Consider the following 13154-nt stretch of genomic DNA (forward strand, 5'->3'; position numbering starts at 1 on the left):
CAATCCACAATGACAAATCTACATAGCAAGCATGTTTTTCCGCTTAGCAACTCCATTTTGTTGCAGAGCGTATCTACATGTAAACTCTCTGAATGCCATTCTCTTCCATAAAAAATCAGAGAACTCATTGGAGAAGTATTCTCCCCCTCCATCTGACCTTAGGCACTTCACATGCTTTCATGTCTACTTTTCAGCCATCATATGAGTATAACTTCAAGTAACCAAATCAAGCTTAGTGCTATGGGTGATAAAAGCCTATTCTAAGAAATCAACTTACTTTTTGAATAATTCAATTTATAAATCATTTAGAGATTCAAGCAAGTTGTGGATTAAACCATAGGATCAAACCAACATACTCAAGACATAGACCTGTTTCATAACTCTTAACACTTCTTAAGTGCATTAAAACTTAACATGAATTGAGAGCTTCCATAAGCCATTACTAACTAGATTTATGTGGATTATGAAGGGAAATCAACTCTTAGTTGAGTCAATAACAAGATTAAACTATCTTATGTAAGCTCTCATAAGCATACAAGCACCTACTATGAGTTGAAAGCATATTATGCAAACCTGATTTTTTTTTTGCTTCTCAAGAGAGGAGGCCATTTTGATAGGATCTATTCTCATTCTTTTGGACTTGTCCAAGCATTAAACCTCTAATCCATACTATATATAAGACTTGAGAATGTAGGTATTTATTTAATGCAAGGTCATTTGGACTTTTATTTACCTCATTTGGCCTCCCACAATTGATAGAACGACATGTCCTTCATTTGAATTTATTCTCATGTAAGGTCATTATGCTCAAAATAGGCCTCATTCACCATATGTTAATTTGACCTAAGGTTCAAACCTTGTAACTCATTTTATTACAAAAACTGTAGTGCAAGTGTTAATACCTTTATTCTTTTGATTGAGCCATCTACAACTAATTTTCTAGAGCTTCCAGGGTAGTCATCACACAACTACGACTTGACCATGGGTTCCGGGCCTAGGTTCACAAGCATTTATGATGTGACATGAGTTTCACAAGCATTTATGTAGCAACAAGGCTTTATTTCTTTTCTTTTTCTTGATTAATTAGATTGTCCCCCCATAATTCTTAAAAATTTTGGGAGATAGATTTTGATAATTTACATGACCTACTTTGGGTTTTGAATGATTAGTTTTTGATATTTGATCAATTTCACGAGAACGATCGCTTCCAAAATTAATGGAAGACTTAGATGGAATATTTCATTAACTTAGATGTTTCAAAAAAGGTATGTTCACAACCAAAAATCTTAGAATACCCATATTTACTAAGTGATTATAAAATTGACACTCCAGTTTTCCATGTGCTGCTTCCCCTTATTATGAGATCTTGAATCCAAAATAACTGTCATTTAATTATTTCTATGGGAATTAGCACTCTCTTAAGTAAAAACATTAAACGTTGACTTAATATAGGATTACCGCCTTACCTTAGGGCGAGATCTTACATCCCCCCCTAGGATTAGGGTCTTATCTTCGGGATCTTACCGCCTTAACTTATGGAGGGATCTTACCACTTTACGTTAGGGAAGGATCTTACATCCCCCCACTTAAAGAATCAAGATGTCCTCATCTCAAAAACTAGGGATAATTTCTTTGTAGATCTTCTTTTTTCTCTCAAGTGATATCTTCAATTGGGAAACATTTCCACTTGACTAGACATTCTCTTAAGGTCTTGTTTCTAAGAGGTTTCTCACAGACATCTAAAATTATCTCGGGTTCTAACTCTAATTGCCCTTATGTTGGGGAAGACTTGCTCATGTCATCTAGGACATGACTAGAATTTGGTACATATTTCTTGTCACGAGCAAGTTGATGTAAAACATGGGTAACAAAAGCTTATATGCCTAATCTCCTATTCTCCTGGTGATCACATGGGGTCCATGGTATCTAGGGGAGAGTTTCCTGTACTCCCCCAAAGATAAAGAACTTCTTTTTGGTTTCATTCGGAGAATTACCATATCCCCTTCTTCAAATATTATGTTAGACCTTCTCCTTTGGTATGTGTATTGCTTTTGTCGGGTCTAGTGTAAGGCTTTTATATCCTTCTTAATGATCTACATTTGGTGGTCCATTTCATCCAACATTTGTTTTGATACCTCTAACTTGATTGTTAGCTATGACCAAGTTAATGGTAAAGAACTATTTTTGCTCGAAATCTGGTTATTGCAGTGCAGTAGTGCAACTTGATTTTATCCATTAATCATTCATCTAGGATAAAGAATGGTTGGATTTACTAAAGAAGAGAGGGGAATGCCTTTTTTCAATGCATTTTTCTATACTTAGAATGAAAAATAACACTTTAAGAATATATATACGATGGTAATTACTCTTTTTGAATTAAAAAAAGTAAAACTTATTTTACACAGTTTTAGAAAATTTTGCCAGAACCTCCTTTGTATGGCTAACCATTTTTCAATTTTTAATTCTCTAAAATTAATTAGAATTTCACCAAGAGTATTTAAATCATTCTAATGTAAACATTTTCTACTTATTTAAGAGAAACATTATGAAAAACTTGATTTTATCCATTAATCATTCATCTAGGATAAAGAATGGTTGGATTTACTAAAGAAGAGAGGGGAATTCCTTTTTTCAATGAGGCATAACATCATATTCATATTAGAGAAGACAAAAATCATACTAAAGAAGAGAGGGGAATGCCTTTTTTCAATGAGGCATAACATCATATTCATATTAGAGAAGACAAGAATGGTTGGACTTACTAAAGAAGAGAGGGGAATGCCTTTTTTCAATGAGGCATAACATCATATTCATATTAGAGAAGACAAAAATCATAAAAAACCATAAAATAAAATAGAAAGAGAAGAATCTCCAACTTACAAGGAGAATTTGAGAGTTTTCCTTTGGCTTGATGGTTTGAGGAATCTACTCTTGTTTGAAACAAGAGTGGCCACCAATCTTTAGAAGAGGGAAGGTCAAAAACTAATGAATTATGAGTAAATTCACAGTTTTTGGCTCTTGGGAGAAGCAGGGTAACAGTGCAAAAACACTATTAAGATTCAACAAAGGGGGAGGCTTCTATTTATAGGAAAAAGTGAGCTTCTAACCAAGCCAACTAATTCTATAATTTTCCAGATCAGTTTGGTCAATTTTTGACCATTTTTGGGTCAGTTTAGTCCACTTTTTGAATCTAGTTGAAACAGGAGAGAGGAAATATAAAAATATCTCATTAGTTGGGAGTTTAAAACTCTCCCACACATGTGAAATAGGCGCCTCCTTCATGAGGGGAATTCCCCCATACTGAGGTGTCAAAAATGCATCATTTCTTCTAAATATCTCTCTTTTTTAACTATTAACCTTGTCCTTAGTCAACTCTTCATCTTATGTGAGTATTTAGTCATTTTTGGAGAATTTTCCTTTTATTCTTCCATTTATCTCCTCCCTACATCTAGATGAATCTTATTGGTCCATAGGAACCTTAATTTAAAATTTTGAAAAAATCTTGACCCCTAGGATAAGGCCTCTTGAACAGATTATACTTGATTTCTAATGCACCTTCTGAAAATCTTTTTGAACTTCTGTTTCGAGGGAACTTATTTTAATAAGAAGAGATATTTTTCCATCCAAAAATATTTAAAAACTGAATTACCACTCTCTAGAAGATTTTCTCTCTCTAAGCCAAAACTGGTAGAAACAAGATCTTTTATATTTCTGAAGAGGGATTTGACTACAGAGGAAGATACTGGACATCCCGAGAGGCTGGGGAGGAATCTTACATTCTACCCCACTTAAAAAACGCGAGATGTCCTCATCTCGCAGGTGGAGTATGATCTCTTTAATCTTCTTCTTCTTCAATCACTTCCAGCGTTATTGCCTTGGAAGTGGACGGCCAATTTGGGAACAACTCTCTTTGACTTTCCCTATTCTGAGGTGGAAGTCTTGCATTACTTTGGATTGAAATTGCATTACTTTGGATTGAAATTGCATCACTTTGGATTGAAATTGCTGGTTGGATAGAGGGTCTACCTCTGGGATTTCCCTGATTTTTAGCATACATTAGAGAGAGAGATTAGCAAGAGAAAGACTCTATTGCACAATGGGAGAGTACCCTGTATTATGAGAGATATTCACTTATATACATGGCCATAAGTGTTCACACCCACTTAAACTGTAGCCGATCGAGCACTTTGGTGGGCTCATAAGAGGCCTAGTGCTATTACAATGACTACTCTCATAATATATCCATGAAGTACATCACTTGAGACTTCATCCTAAATTACTAACACACACTCTTGAAGTTGTATATACCTAAGTCCTTGATATAATATAATGTTAGTAGCTCTTGTTAACCCTAAGAATGGGTTAACAAGTAGATCCTTCTTGAGTTGAGAGATAAGTTTTAGTTAAGTTGACAAGAAAGTGCCACTTTAAGATTCTCAAAACTACTTTGACATTCTAGTGAGACCATTGGAAAGGTAGATCCCTCTTGAGTTGAGAGGTAAGCGGCACAACTATCTTAGCATAATCTTTTAAAAAGATTTAACACCATTATGTTAAACCCAAGAAGCTTTGAATATTCCTAATTAACTTGGAAGTAGATCAATTACCATAACTTGGACCTTAGCAGGATTCGAAGTTGAGAGGCAAGCTTTAGTACAAGTTGACAAGAAAGTGCCACTTTAAGCTTTTGAAAACTACTTTGACATTCTCGTGAGACCATTGGAAAGGTAGCTCCTTCTTGAGTTGAGAGGTAAGAGGCACAACTATCTTAGCATAATCTTTTAAAAATATTTAACACCATCATTTTAAACCCAAGAAGCTTTGAATATTCCTAATTAACTTGGAAGAAGTAGGCCAATTAACCATAGCTTGGACCTTAGCAAGATTTGAAGTTAACCCTTCCTTTGAAACTACATGACCAAGATATTCAACTTTATCTACAAAGAAGGTACATTTTCTCTTTCTCGTACATAACTTGTGCTTCCTTAGAGTGTCTAGAACCTTTCTCACATGCATTTCATGATCTTCCACATCATTTGAATACACCAAGATATCATCAAAAATCACAAGCACATGTTCATCCAACTACTCTCGAAAGATGTCAGAGATTAATCTTTTAAAGTAGCTGGAGCATTAGTCAACCCAAAATACATCACCTTGAATTTATAATGACCATAAGATCACGAGCACACGTTCATCTAACTACTCTCGAAAGACGTCAGATATCAATATTTGTAAAGTAGTTGGAGCATTAGTTAACCCAAAAGGCACCACCGTAACATGGGAATTGAAAGTAGTTTTTGGAATGCCCTACTCTCAAATCTTAATTTGATAGTACCCATATATTTCAAATCTATTTTAGTGAAGAACTTGGCACATGCAATCTATCAAAAGCTCACCGATGTGAGAAATAGGGTATTTATTCTTGATAGTGCATTGGTTAAGACCTTGGTAATCCACGCTCTTAAGGTTCCATCTCTTTTCTTTTGAAAGAGAATGGGTTCTTCCCAAGGTGATACATTAGGTTCAATAAACCCTTGATTAATCAATTAAGAGAGTTTCTCCTTTAACTCAATTGCCACTAGGACTAACATCTTGTAAGCTCTCTGGCCGCCGAAGTCGGGAGCCAGGATGTAGCTCTATCTCATGATTAAATTTCCTACAAGATGGTAATTCTGTAAGCTCCTCAAGGAATAGGTCTACATATTCACTAAGCCATTTCGGTTCCCATTTTGGGGACTTGTCTTTAGTTTTATTTAATTTAATAGCATACAAAGCTAATCCTTTTTTGAAGACCTTTAACTAAATGGGCAGCTACATGCAATGATCTAGCCTTACCATGAATCCATTTCCTTGTACTCTATTGGAGGACACATCAAGCAAAGACATGCCATTTTTCTCTCACGTATTATAAGTTGGTCATGAGTTAGCCCCCCCACCTTTCTATCTTTATAATCCATTTTTTCTTTCCATCCTTCGATTTTTTCTAGATTTTATGCAATAGAGGCATGTAAATTCTACATTAGATCCACATGACACACCAAACATGCACTTTAGAGTTTTCTAATCTCCTACTACGAGATGCCACTATGTATTGTATTCACCAAATTCGTCTAGTTTTAGGACTACTCCCCTTGTCTGATGCTTAACCACATTTGGTATACTTGTCAAGTTAAAGAAACCCTTTAATATTTCATGGTCTTCTTTTGAAACTTCAAAAGCAGCAAGCCACCATGTCTCATTTTTTGATTTGAACACTGAAATAATCAGTATGCTCTTTTGTAATGCATGGACTCAAGGCTCTATTCATCAGGGTCAAGCTTACTCTCTCTAACTTTTTCCTTTGATAACCTCACATTCGTCAAGTCTTAATACAAACTTTAGTGTACCACCACATTCTTGAACTGTGATGTTATAGAACTTAATCATTGCACTTTGCACCTTACATACATCTAGCACAAATTTGTTAAATTTTATCAACTTAAATATAACCTTTGACTTACATTTATGTGTATGCATAGGCTTACCAATGAGCTCAAGAACTTTAGCATTCAATAATTTTTGTGCTTGTCCTATATGATATGATTTTGGGAGAGGTCTAAGAACCATGTCTACCTCCAATTCGATGATTCCATCATTAGGGTTAATGTTGTGACTTGCTGCATACATCCTATGGGTAGTGGAGGACTTTTAAAACTCACACCCAACTCTAGTTACAAGGACGTGCAGCACCGTAGAGAGCACAGATCGAACCCGCACCACTGGCTGGGACTTCGTTCGCTTTAACCACTCCACTATAGCTGTGTTTACACAACCACATTTTCATGTGGCTAGAGAGCAAATATATAATGAGTAAATAAACATACATACATACAACCACATTTTCATGTGGTTGGAGAGCAAATATATAATGAGTAAATAAACATACATACATACATTCAACCATATTTTCATGTGGCTGGAGAGCAATTATAATGAGTAAATAAACATACATAGATACATACATACACACTTTCTCATAATTTACAAGAGCAAGGAATTGGGAGAACACATGGCCTCCTCTGAATCAACAGCTTTGCAACTTTGCAAGGTAACAGATGCCTATGCTAAGACAAAAAGGAACACATGGAATCATAGCCTCCTCTGTATCCAACAGCTTTGTCAGGTAGCAGCAGATGCCTATGCTAAGATAAAAAGGGAATCCTCCCACTGAACACACTGAACCGTCCATCTCCTGCCCTCCATTATGATACCTTCCAGGTGAAAATTATCACACTTCTTCGCTCGAAGCCTGCTTTCTGGTTCATCAGAAAATCAAAGCTTTCCATGTAAAAATCTACTGCAATGAAATTAATGATGTAGGGGAGAAGACAAGCTTTGCTTCTGTGTCTCTAAAGTTAGGGTTTAACATATCCTAATTTGTGCTATGCCCTGCCAGACTACTAGAGTAAGCCATGAGACCTGAACGGAGAGAATGGAAGCTGCGAAGCCTTCAAAGCTACCATGATTTCCAGCAGCATCAGCTTCATCAAAGCTCCCAAGCACATTTCAGATGAGAGAAAAGCGTCTGCTTTCACCTGTGACAATGGGAGCTTGAGGTAAGATGAGGATGAAAGGAGGTAAAGACACACATGAGAACCCGCCTTCAACACTCGACCTCCAAATTTGAAAAGCCACAGACAGAGCCCTCCTCTACTGTCTGCCCTTAAAGCCCCCTTTGCAAGACACATTAATAAAGGAAAGCTGTGCCACATTTGCAATTTCTTTTTCTTTTTTAAAAAAAATTGCACTTTTTCTTTCCCCCCCCCCTTTTTTTAATATCTCGGTTTGGGTTTCTTTTTTTAATATCTCGGTTTGGGTTTGCAAGTAGAAAGTACACATGTTATCACCCACACACAAGTGACGATTGCTCACACACGGGAAACCCACAACCTGGGGACTCTCGAACTCCATTCTAATTACTACACCAACACAACCCTACAACCTAGGGTTAGGGACTCTCAAACTTCGTTCTAACTACTGCACTAACACACGATTGGCGCTTGTATGTGTGTGGATGATAGATAACATGTGTACTTGTGTGTGTGTGAATGATATATAATATGTGTACTTTCTACTTTCAAGCCAAGATTTTTGTTTTAAAAAAAACTTTAAACTTTTCATTTAGTTGTAAACAAGGGTGCTTTGGCTTCTTTTTTTTTTTTGTAAGGGACATGCCAAGTGCATAGGGTCATTGAGTATGCTTTTTTTCCCTCTATGCTACATGCCATAAAAAGATACAGGTTCTTTTTTTTACCTCTATGTTGCCTTGCTTGTTGTAAAAAGATAAAGTTTTTTTACCTCCTCCTTTATGCTGTCATAAAAAGATAAAGTTTTTTTACCTCCTCCTTTATGCTGTCGTAAAAAGGTAAAGGTTCTTTTTTCCCCCCCTCTATGTTGCCTATCGTAAAAAGGTTCTTTTCAAGCGACCCCTAAGCTTAGTGGGGCCACATCCTTCATTCTATAGATTGATTTGAGTTTTCTTGTTATAGCTATAAGTGATTGGATTCGAAGTGTGACTTAGATACACTTGGTAGTTTGGACAGCTTACAAGAATATATATTAGTTCCAATACAATTTTGCTTTTGTGGTAATCATACTTTATATCCACCTCATGTCTTCTTTCTTAAAGAGTATCTTTACTTTTTCAATGCTTTATATATTGAATACCAAGTTTGATTGACTACAACAAATATCAAAAGACAAAAACAACATCTATCAGAAATGTAATCATATACAGTATCACAAATAAACTTTTATTTCTAACCAGTGAAAAAAAGAACAACCTTCAACCCCAACCGGTTTTTATTTAAAAAATGCATAGGTTAATCATGTTTATAACTAAAACCTTCGAGATTTGAATCTTTAAATTCAAGGCTAAGCAAAATTACAACCGATTTCTCTCAATTTGAGCTGTGAAAATTACACTAAAGGACGGTTTTTTTTTATGACACTGAGATTCATATATCTTTGTTATGGGGGGATGGCATACGTGCACTTTTTGTGGTCCCCAACACTAGACATCTCCTCACTACTCATATATTAGAATTGCGTAAGAGGATTCTTGTGGGATTAGGTTGTATGGCTAGTTTTTAAAAATATTTGGACCCTATTTTCCTCGCAAGCATAAACAATAGAATTTTTAACCCCAAATTTTTATTGGGAAGATGGAAAAATGGTTAAATCCCATGTTCATACACAAGGGGAGGACATCAATATCGAGATGGACCAACAAACAAAAATTGATCAATCACAACATGCCATTTTAGCCTTGAAAAGAAAAGAAAAGTGTATTTTATGGTTGTTAATGTCTATAACTAGGGGTGAGTGACAATAATAAATAAGTGAATTGGTGGGAATTGAGCCCTTCACCTAGGTCTTTCAAGGCTTTCAAATGTTATAAATAGGGGTGGGTGACAATAATAAATAAGTGGATGGGTGGGAATTTAGCCCTTCACCTAGGTATCCATGTACACTGTTCCTCTTCAGATCTCACTTAACATCATGCAACTTCATAGGGAAAGGTTGAAAATTTTAAAATTACATTATTGATGTCATTCTTATTACAAATTCTTTATTGAGGTAATATCAGCATGCTATTTTGAAATGTTCACAGGCCCAAAATGTGGCATCGGGACTTCGGGCAGCAAGGTGACCTAATTTCCCATCCAACCATGAAATCTCGACTCTTTCGGCTGTTGAGCACATCACTAGCGCGTCTTGCCTTGTCGGGTCATGTCCTTCTCATGACTTGCAGCAGGCTTTGCTTCATGGCCCCAGTAGGCTTGGCACATTCCATCCAATTCGGTTCCTTGAGGCTCAGCCAGCTCTTCGCCGCCGTCACGTCATGGCTTCGCCATTTCCAGTGTTTCGTCTCCGTCGGACCTGTTTTTGCATCGTTCGCAAAGTTGGGTGGGCACACCCCAAAGGCACATGGCACCTTGGAAGTCGCTTGGGAGGATGTGCGCGTGAAGCATAGCACAAACCCACACCTAGGTACACTTGGGGCGATAGCGCGACTACATAAGGAAGAGTCCTCCATTGCTCCCACCCATACAAAGATGGGTGAGACGTGGATGTTAGTAGGAAATGCACTCACGAACTCCCATGGGGTCCTGGTGTAAAGAAAATCTTGTCCTTACAAAAAGGGCTCTAGGATGGACTAAACACCCCTCCAAGTTAATGCATTCTCTAAACAAAGTTTCTTCCAACCAATCAAGATAAAGGTGGTGCTAGCAATTCCAAATTCCACCTGTTTTTTTTTTAAAATTTCAGCAACCCTTCAAGGCTGAGCGGTGGATCATCATCGTGCCGATGATGCCAACAGTGGCCACATTGCACCTGGACAGCATCATGGCCAGGGCTAGGAGGAGTGCGCCGCAGGTGCTGCTGCCTTCCTCCACCTTCCCCCACCACAACCATCATCAAGAAGAAGGAGGAGGAGGAGAAGCTGCTGTGGAGAGCGGTGAGGGCCAACCACACCACCAATATTGTCATGAACACAAGCAATATTTTCTTCATCATCAGCTGCACTTGGGCGGTTTCAAAAAGCCCTCTGCTCGCCTGTGGGCTCTCCTGGTCCTCTCTGTGGTGGGCGCCTTCGTCTTCTTGCCCTTCCTCCTGTCCACCTTGTCTTCACAACCACTACTACCCAGATCTCAGCCCCGCCTCCTTCCGAAGGCTTACTCTGCTACAAAAGGTGAGGATTTGCCATGGCCTCTTCCTCTGCATTGCATCTCAAGCACAAAACAACAACAAGAAAAGAAACCCACATCTCATTCCTCTGTCTCTCTGTCTCTCTCTCTCTCCTCCTTTCAGAAAATAATGCTGCTCTTTTACAAAAAAATGGGGGTCATGGAGGGTCGAGTCTTGAGAAGGCTTCAAAACTGATGGCTGAGTTACAAGCTTTTTTATGGAGGGGGGATTTAGGGTACTTGTCTCTTAATCTCAGAAACACAATTCTAAAATTGAATTATAATGCTGATCTTTCATTGGATGTCACAATGCAGCTCATCAGCAGACTGCAAATGTAGAAGAGGATGATCTTACCCTTGGTGGCCTGCTAGCAGACAGCTTTGACAGAACACAATGCAGAAGCAGGGGCCTGATCCACCGTCTCCGAGTGAAATCTCCATACCCTCCATCCCCATACCTTGTAAGCAAGCTCAGAGAGTATGAAGCCCTGCACAGGAGATGTGGCCCAGGCACAAAAAGCTTCAACATGAGTGTCCATCATCTACAGCTTGGGAAGAACATCAAGCAACACCCCAATAATCAAGAAGAAGAGACAGAATGCAAGTACATTGTATGGATTGCTTACAGTGGCTTGGGCAATAGGTTGGTCTCCATAGCCTCTGCATTTGTGTATGCTCTTCTCACCCACCGCCTGCTTGTGCTTGATGGGCGGTCAGATTTGGGTGAGCTCCTATGTGAGCCTTTCCCAGGAGATGTCTCATGGCTTTTACCCCCTGATTTTACCCCTCTTTCATCCCTCTCACTCAATGAATCCTCACCCCATAGGTTTGGCCTCCATCTTGAGCAAGGCACCATCCTGCCCTTCAAACGCAATCCCCCTGACGAGGACAAAAAGATGGCCTCTTCCGTTACATCAAATCCTTCCTCTGTCTTCTCTTACCTTCACCTTAGCCACAACTATGACTTCTATGACAAGCTCTTCTTTTGTGACAAAGAGCAAGCCTCTCTGCATCAAATCCCATGGCTTTTCCTCAAAACGAACCTGTATTTTGTCCCTTCCCTATACATTTACCTCCCTGAGTTCAGACAAGAGCTCGATCGCCTCTTTCCACATAGAGAAGCCATCTTCCACCAGGTCGGTGGCTATTTGTTCTTCCCCACAAACTCTGTGTGGAGCTGGATCATGCGGTTTTACGATGCCTACCTGGGTAAAGCATCACAGATTGTTGGCATACAGATCCGCACCTTTGTCTTTCCACCTGTTGCCCAACCCTATGTGACCGACCAGATCTTGACATGCGCTGTGGAGAACGGGTTGCTGCCCAAAACTCTGCATAAGGAAGAAGTAAACAAAACCCCCCTATTTGGAAGAAACACCACGGCTGTGTTGGTGACATCTTTGCTGCCGGATTATTTTGAACAGATCATGGAGTTATATGCAGATTATCCCACAGAGACAGGAGAAGTAGTGAGTGTGTATCAGCCAAGCCGTGAGGTTCATCAGAACACACAAGCACACGGGCACAACAAGAAAGCCTGGGCAGAGATTTGTCTGCTGTCTTTCAGCAACAACTTGATCACGAGCCCCATGTCAACGTTCGGCTATGTAGCGCAAGGTCTGGCCGGCATCAAGCCTTGGATTCTGGCGCGTGTTGAGAAAGATGTAGTCCCCTCTCCTGTGTGCTCACAAGTTCTTTCCATGGACCCTTGCTTTCATGCTCCTCCCTACTTTGATTGCAATGGCAACAAGGGTGGGGATACAAGCCAGCTTCTGCCTTATGTCAAGCATTGCGAGGATGTCAGTTGGGGGTTGAAGCTGTTCCCAAACCCTAATTCTTGAGCTTTCTTGCACTCAAAGTTGAACCTGAATTCTGCCAAAGCATTCAGAGGATGTCTCCTGGCTTAAAGCCTTTTTGGGAGCATTATAGCAATTATAGAAACCATCCTATCAACAGTCATGATCTGTTATGGGTACATAATGAAGATCTTCATAGCCCTGTTCAAGCCATTGGGCGCACACGGATTAGATTACATTGTCATGATCTTTTTTAATTTTGAATGGTTTATCAAGTTAATTATACCAGTTCTTGCACAAGTCATTTTGCTTGCTTGCAATAGTCTCTTCCATACCTTCTCCCAATGCTGCAGTAGGTCTCAATTGTGGTTGAATGCAAGCTGCTCAGGTTCTCAACTGGTGTGAGATTTTCTGTATTTGCAATGTGCAAGACATGCACTGGCTGAGCTCAGAGCTAATCCTGAGGAGAGCAACCAGATAAAGACAGTTCAGAACCAAAGATTTGGAGCATGAATTGCTAGTGTTGGCAGGGATTTGGCTAATTGTGGACCTGGAGGGGCTGTCGGCCAGATTATGCAGGTTGATGTCCAGTCGCCTGCAGCCAAAGTGTGAGGTTTGTCCAGTT

The 13154-nt window shown here is 39.1% G+C and overlaps 1 protein-coding gene and 1 long non-coding RNA gene across 2 annotated transcripts; one reads left to right on the top strand and one right to left on the bottom strand.

The window, feature by feature from the left end:
- Nucleotides 1-7029: 7029 nt before the first annotated feature.
- On the bottom strand, nucleotides 7030-7710 carry LOC147625315 (uncharacterized). The gene is made up of 2 exons (XR_015269035.1): nucleotides 7462-7710; nucleotides 7030-7298 (listed from the first exon to the last, which is right to left on the bottom strand). It is a non-coding gene; the product is annotated as an uncharacterized LOC147625315 (long non-coding RNA).
- A 2382-nt stretch (nucleotides 7711-10092) lies between these two features.
- Nucleotides 10093-12812, top strand: LOC147625316 (galactoside 2-alpha-L-fucosyltransferase-like). The gene is made up of 2 exons (XM_086818643.1): nucleotides 10093-10738; nucleotides 11049-12812. The coding sequence occupies exons 1-2, from the start codon at nucleotides 10354-10356 to the stop codon at nucleotides 12572-12574; spliced, it is 1911 nt and encodes a 636-aa protein (XP_086674769.1). The 5' UTR covers nucleotides 10093-10353; the 3' UTR covers nucleotides 12575-12812.
- Nucleotides 12813-13154: the final 342 nt, after the last annotated feature.

Source organism: Cibotium barometz, chromosome 24 (genome assembly GCF_041138505.1).
Source record: "Cibotium barometz isolate CiBa-2024 chromosome 24, ASM4113850v1, whole genome shotgun sequence".
Taxonomy (NCBI): Eukaryota; Viridiplantae; Streptophyta; class Polypodiopsida; order Cyatheales; family Cibotiaceae; genus Cibotium; species Cibotium barometz.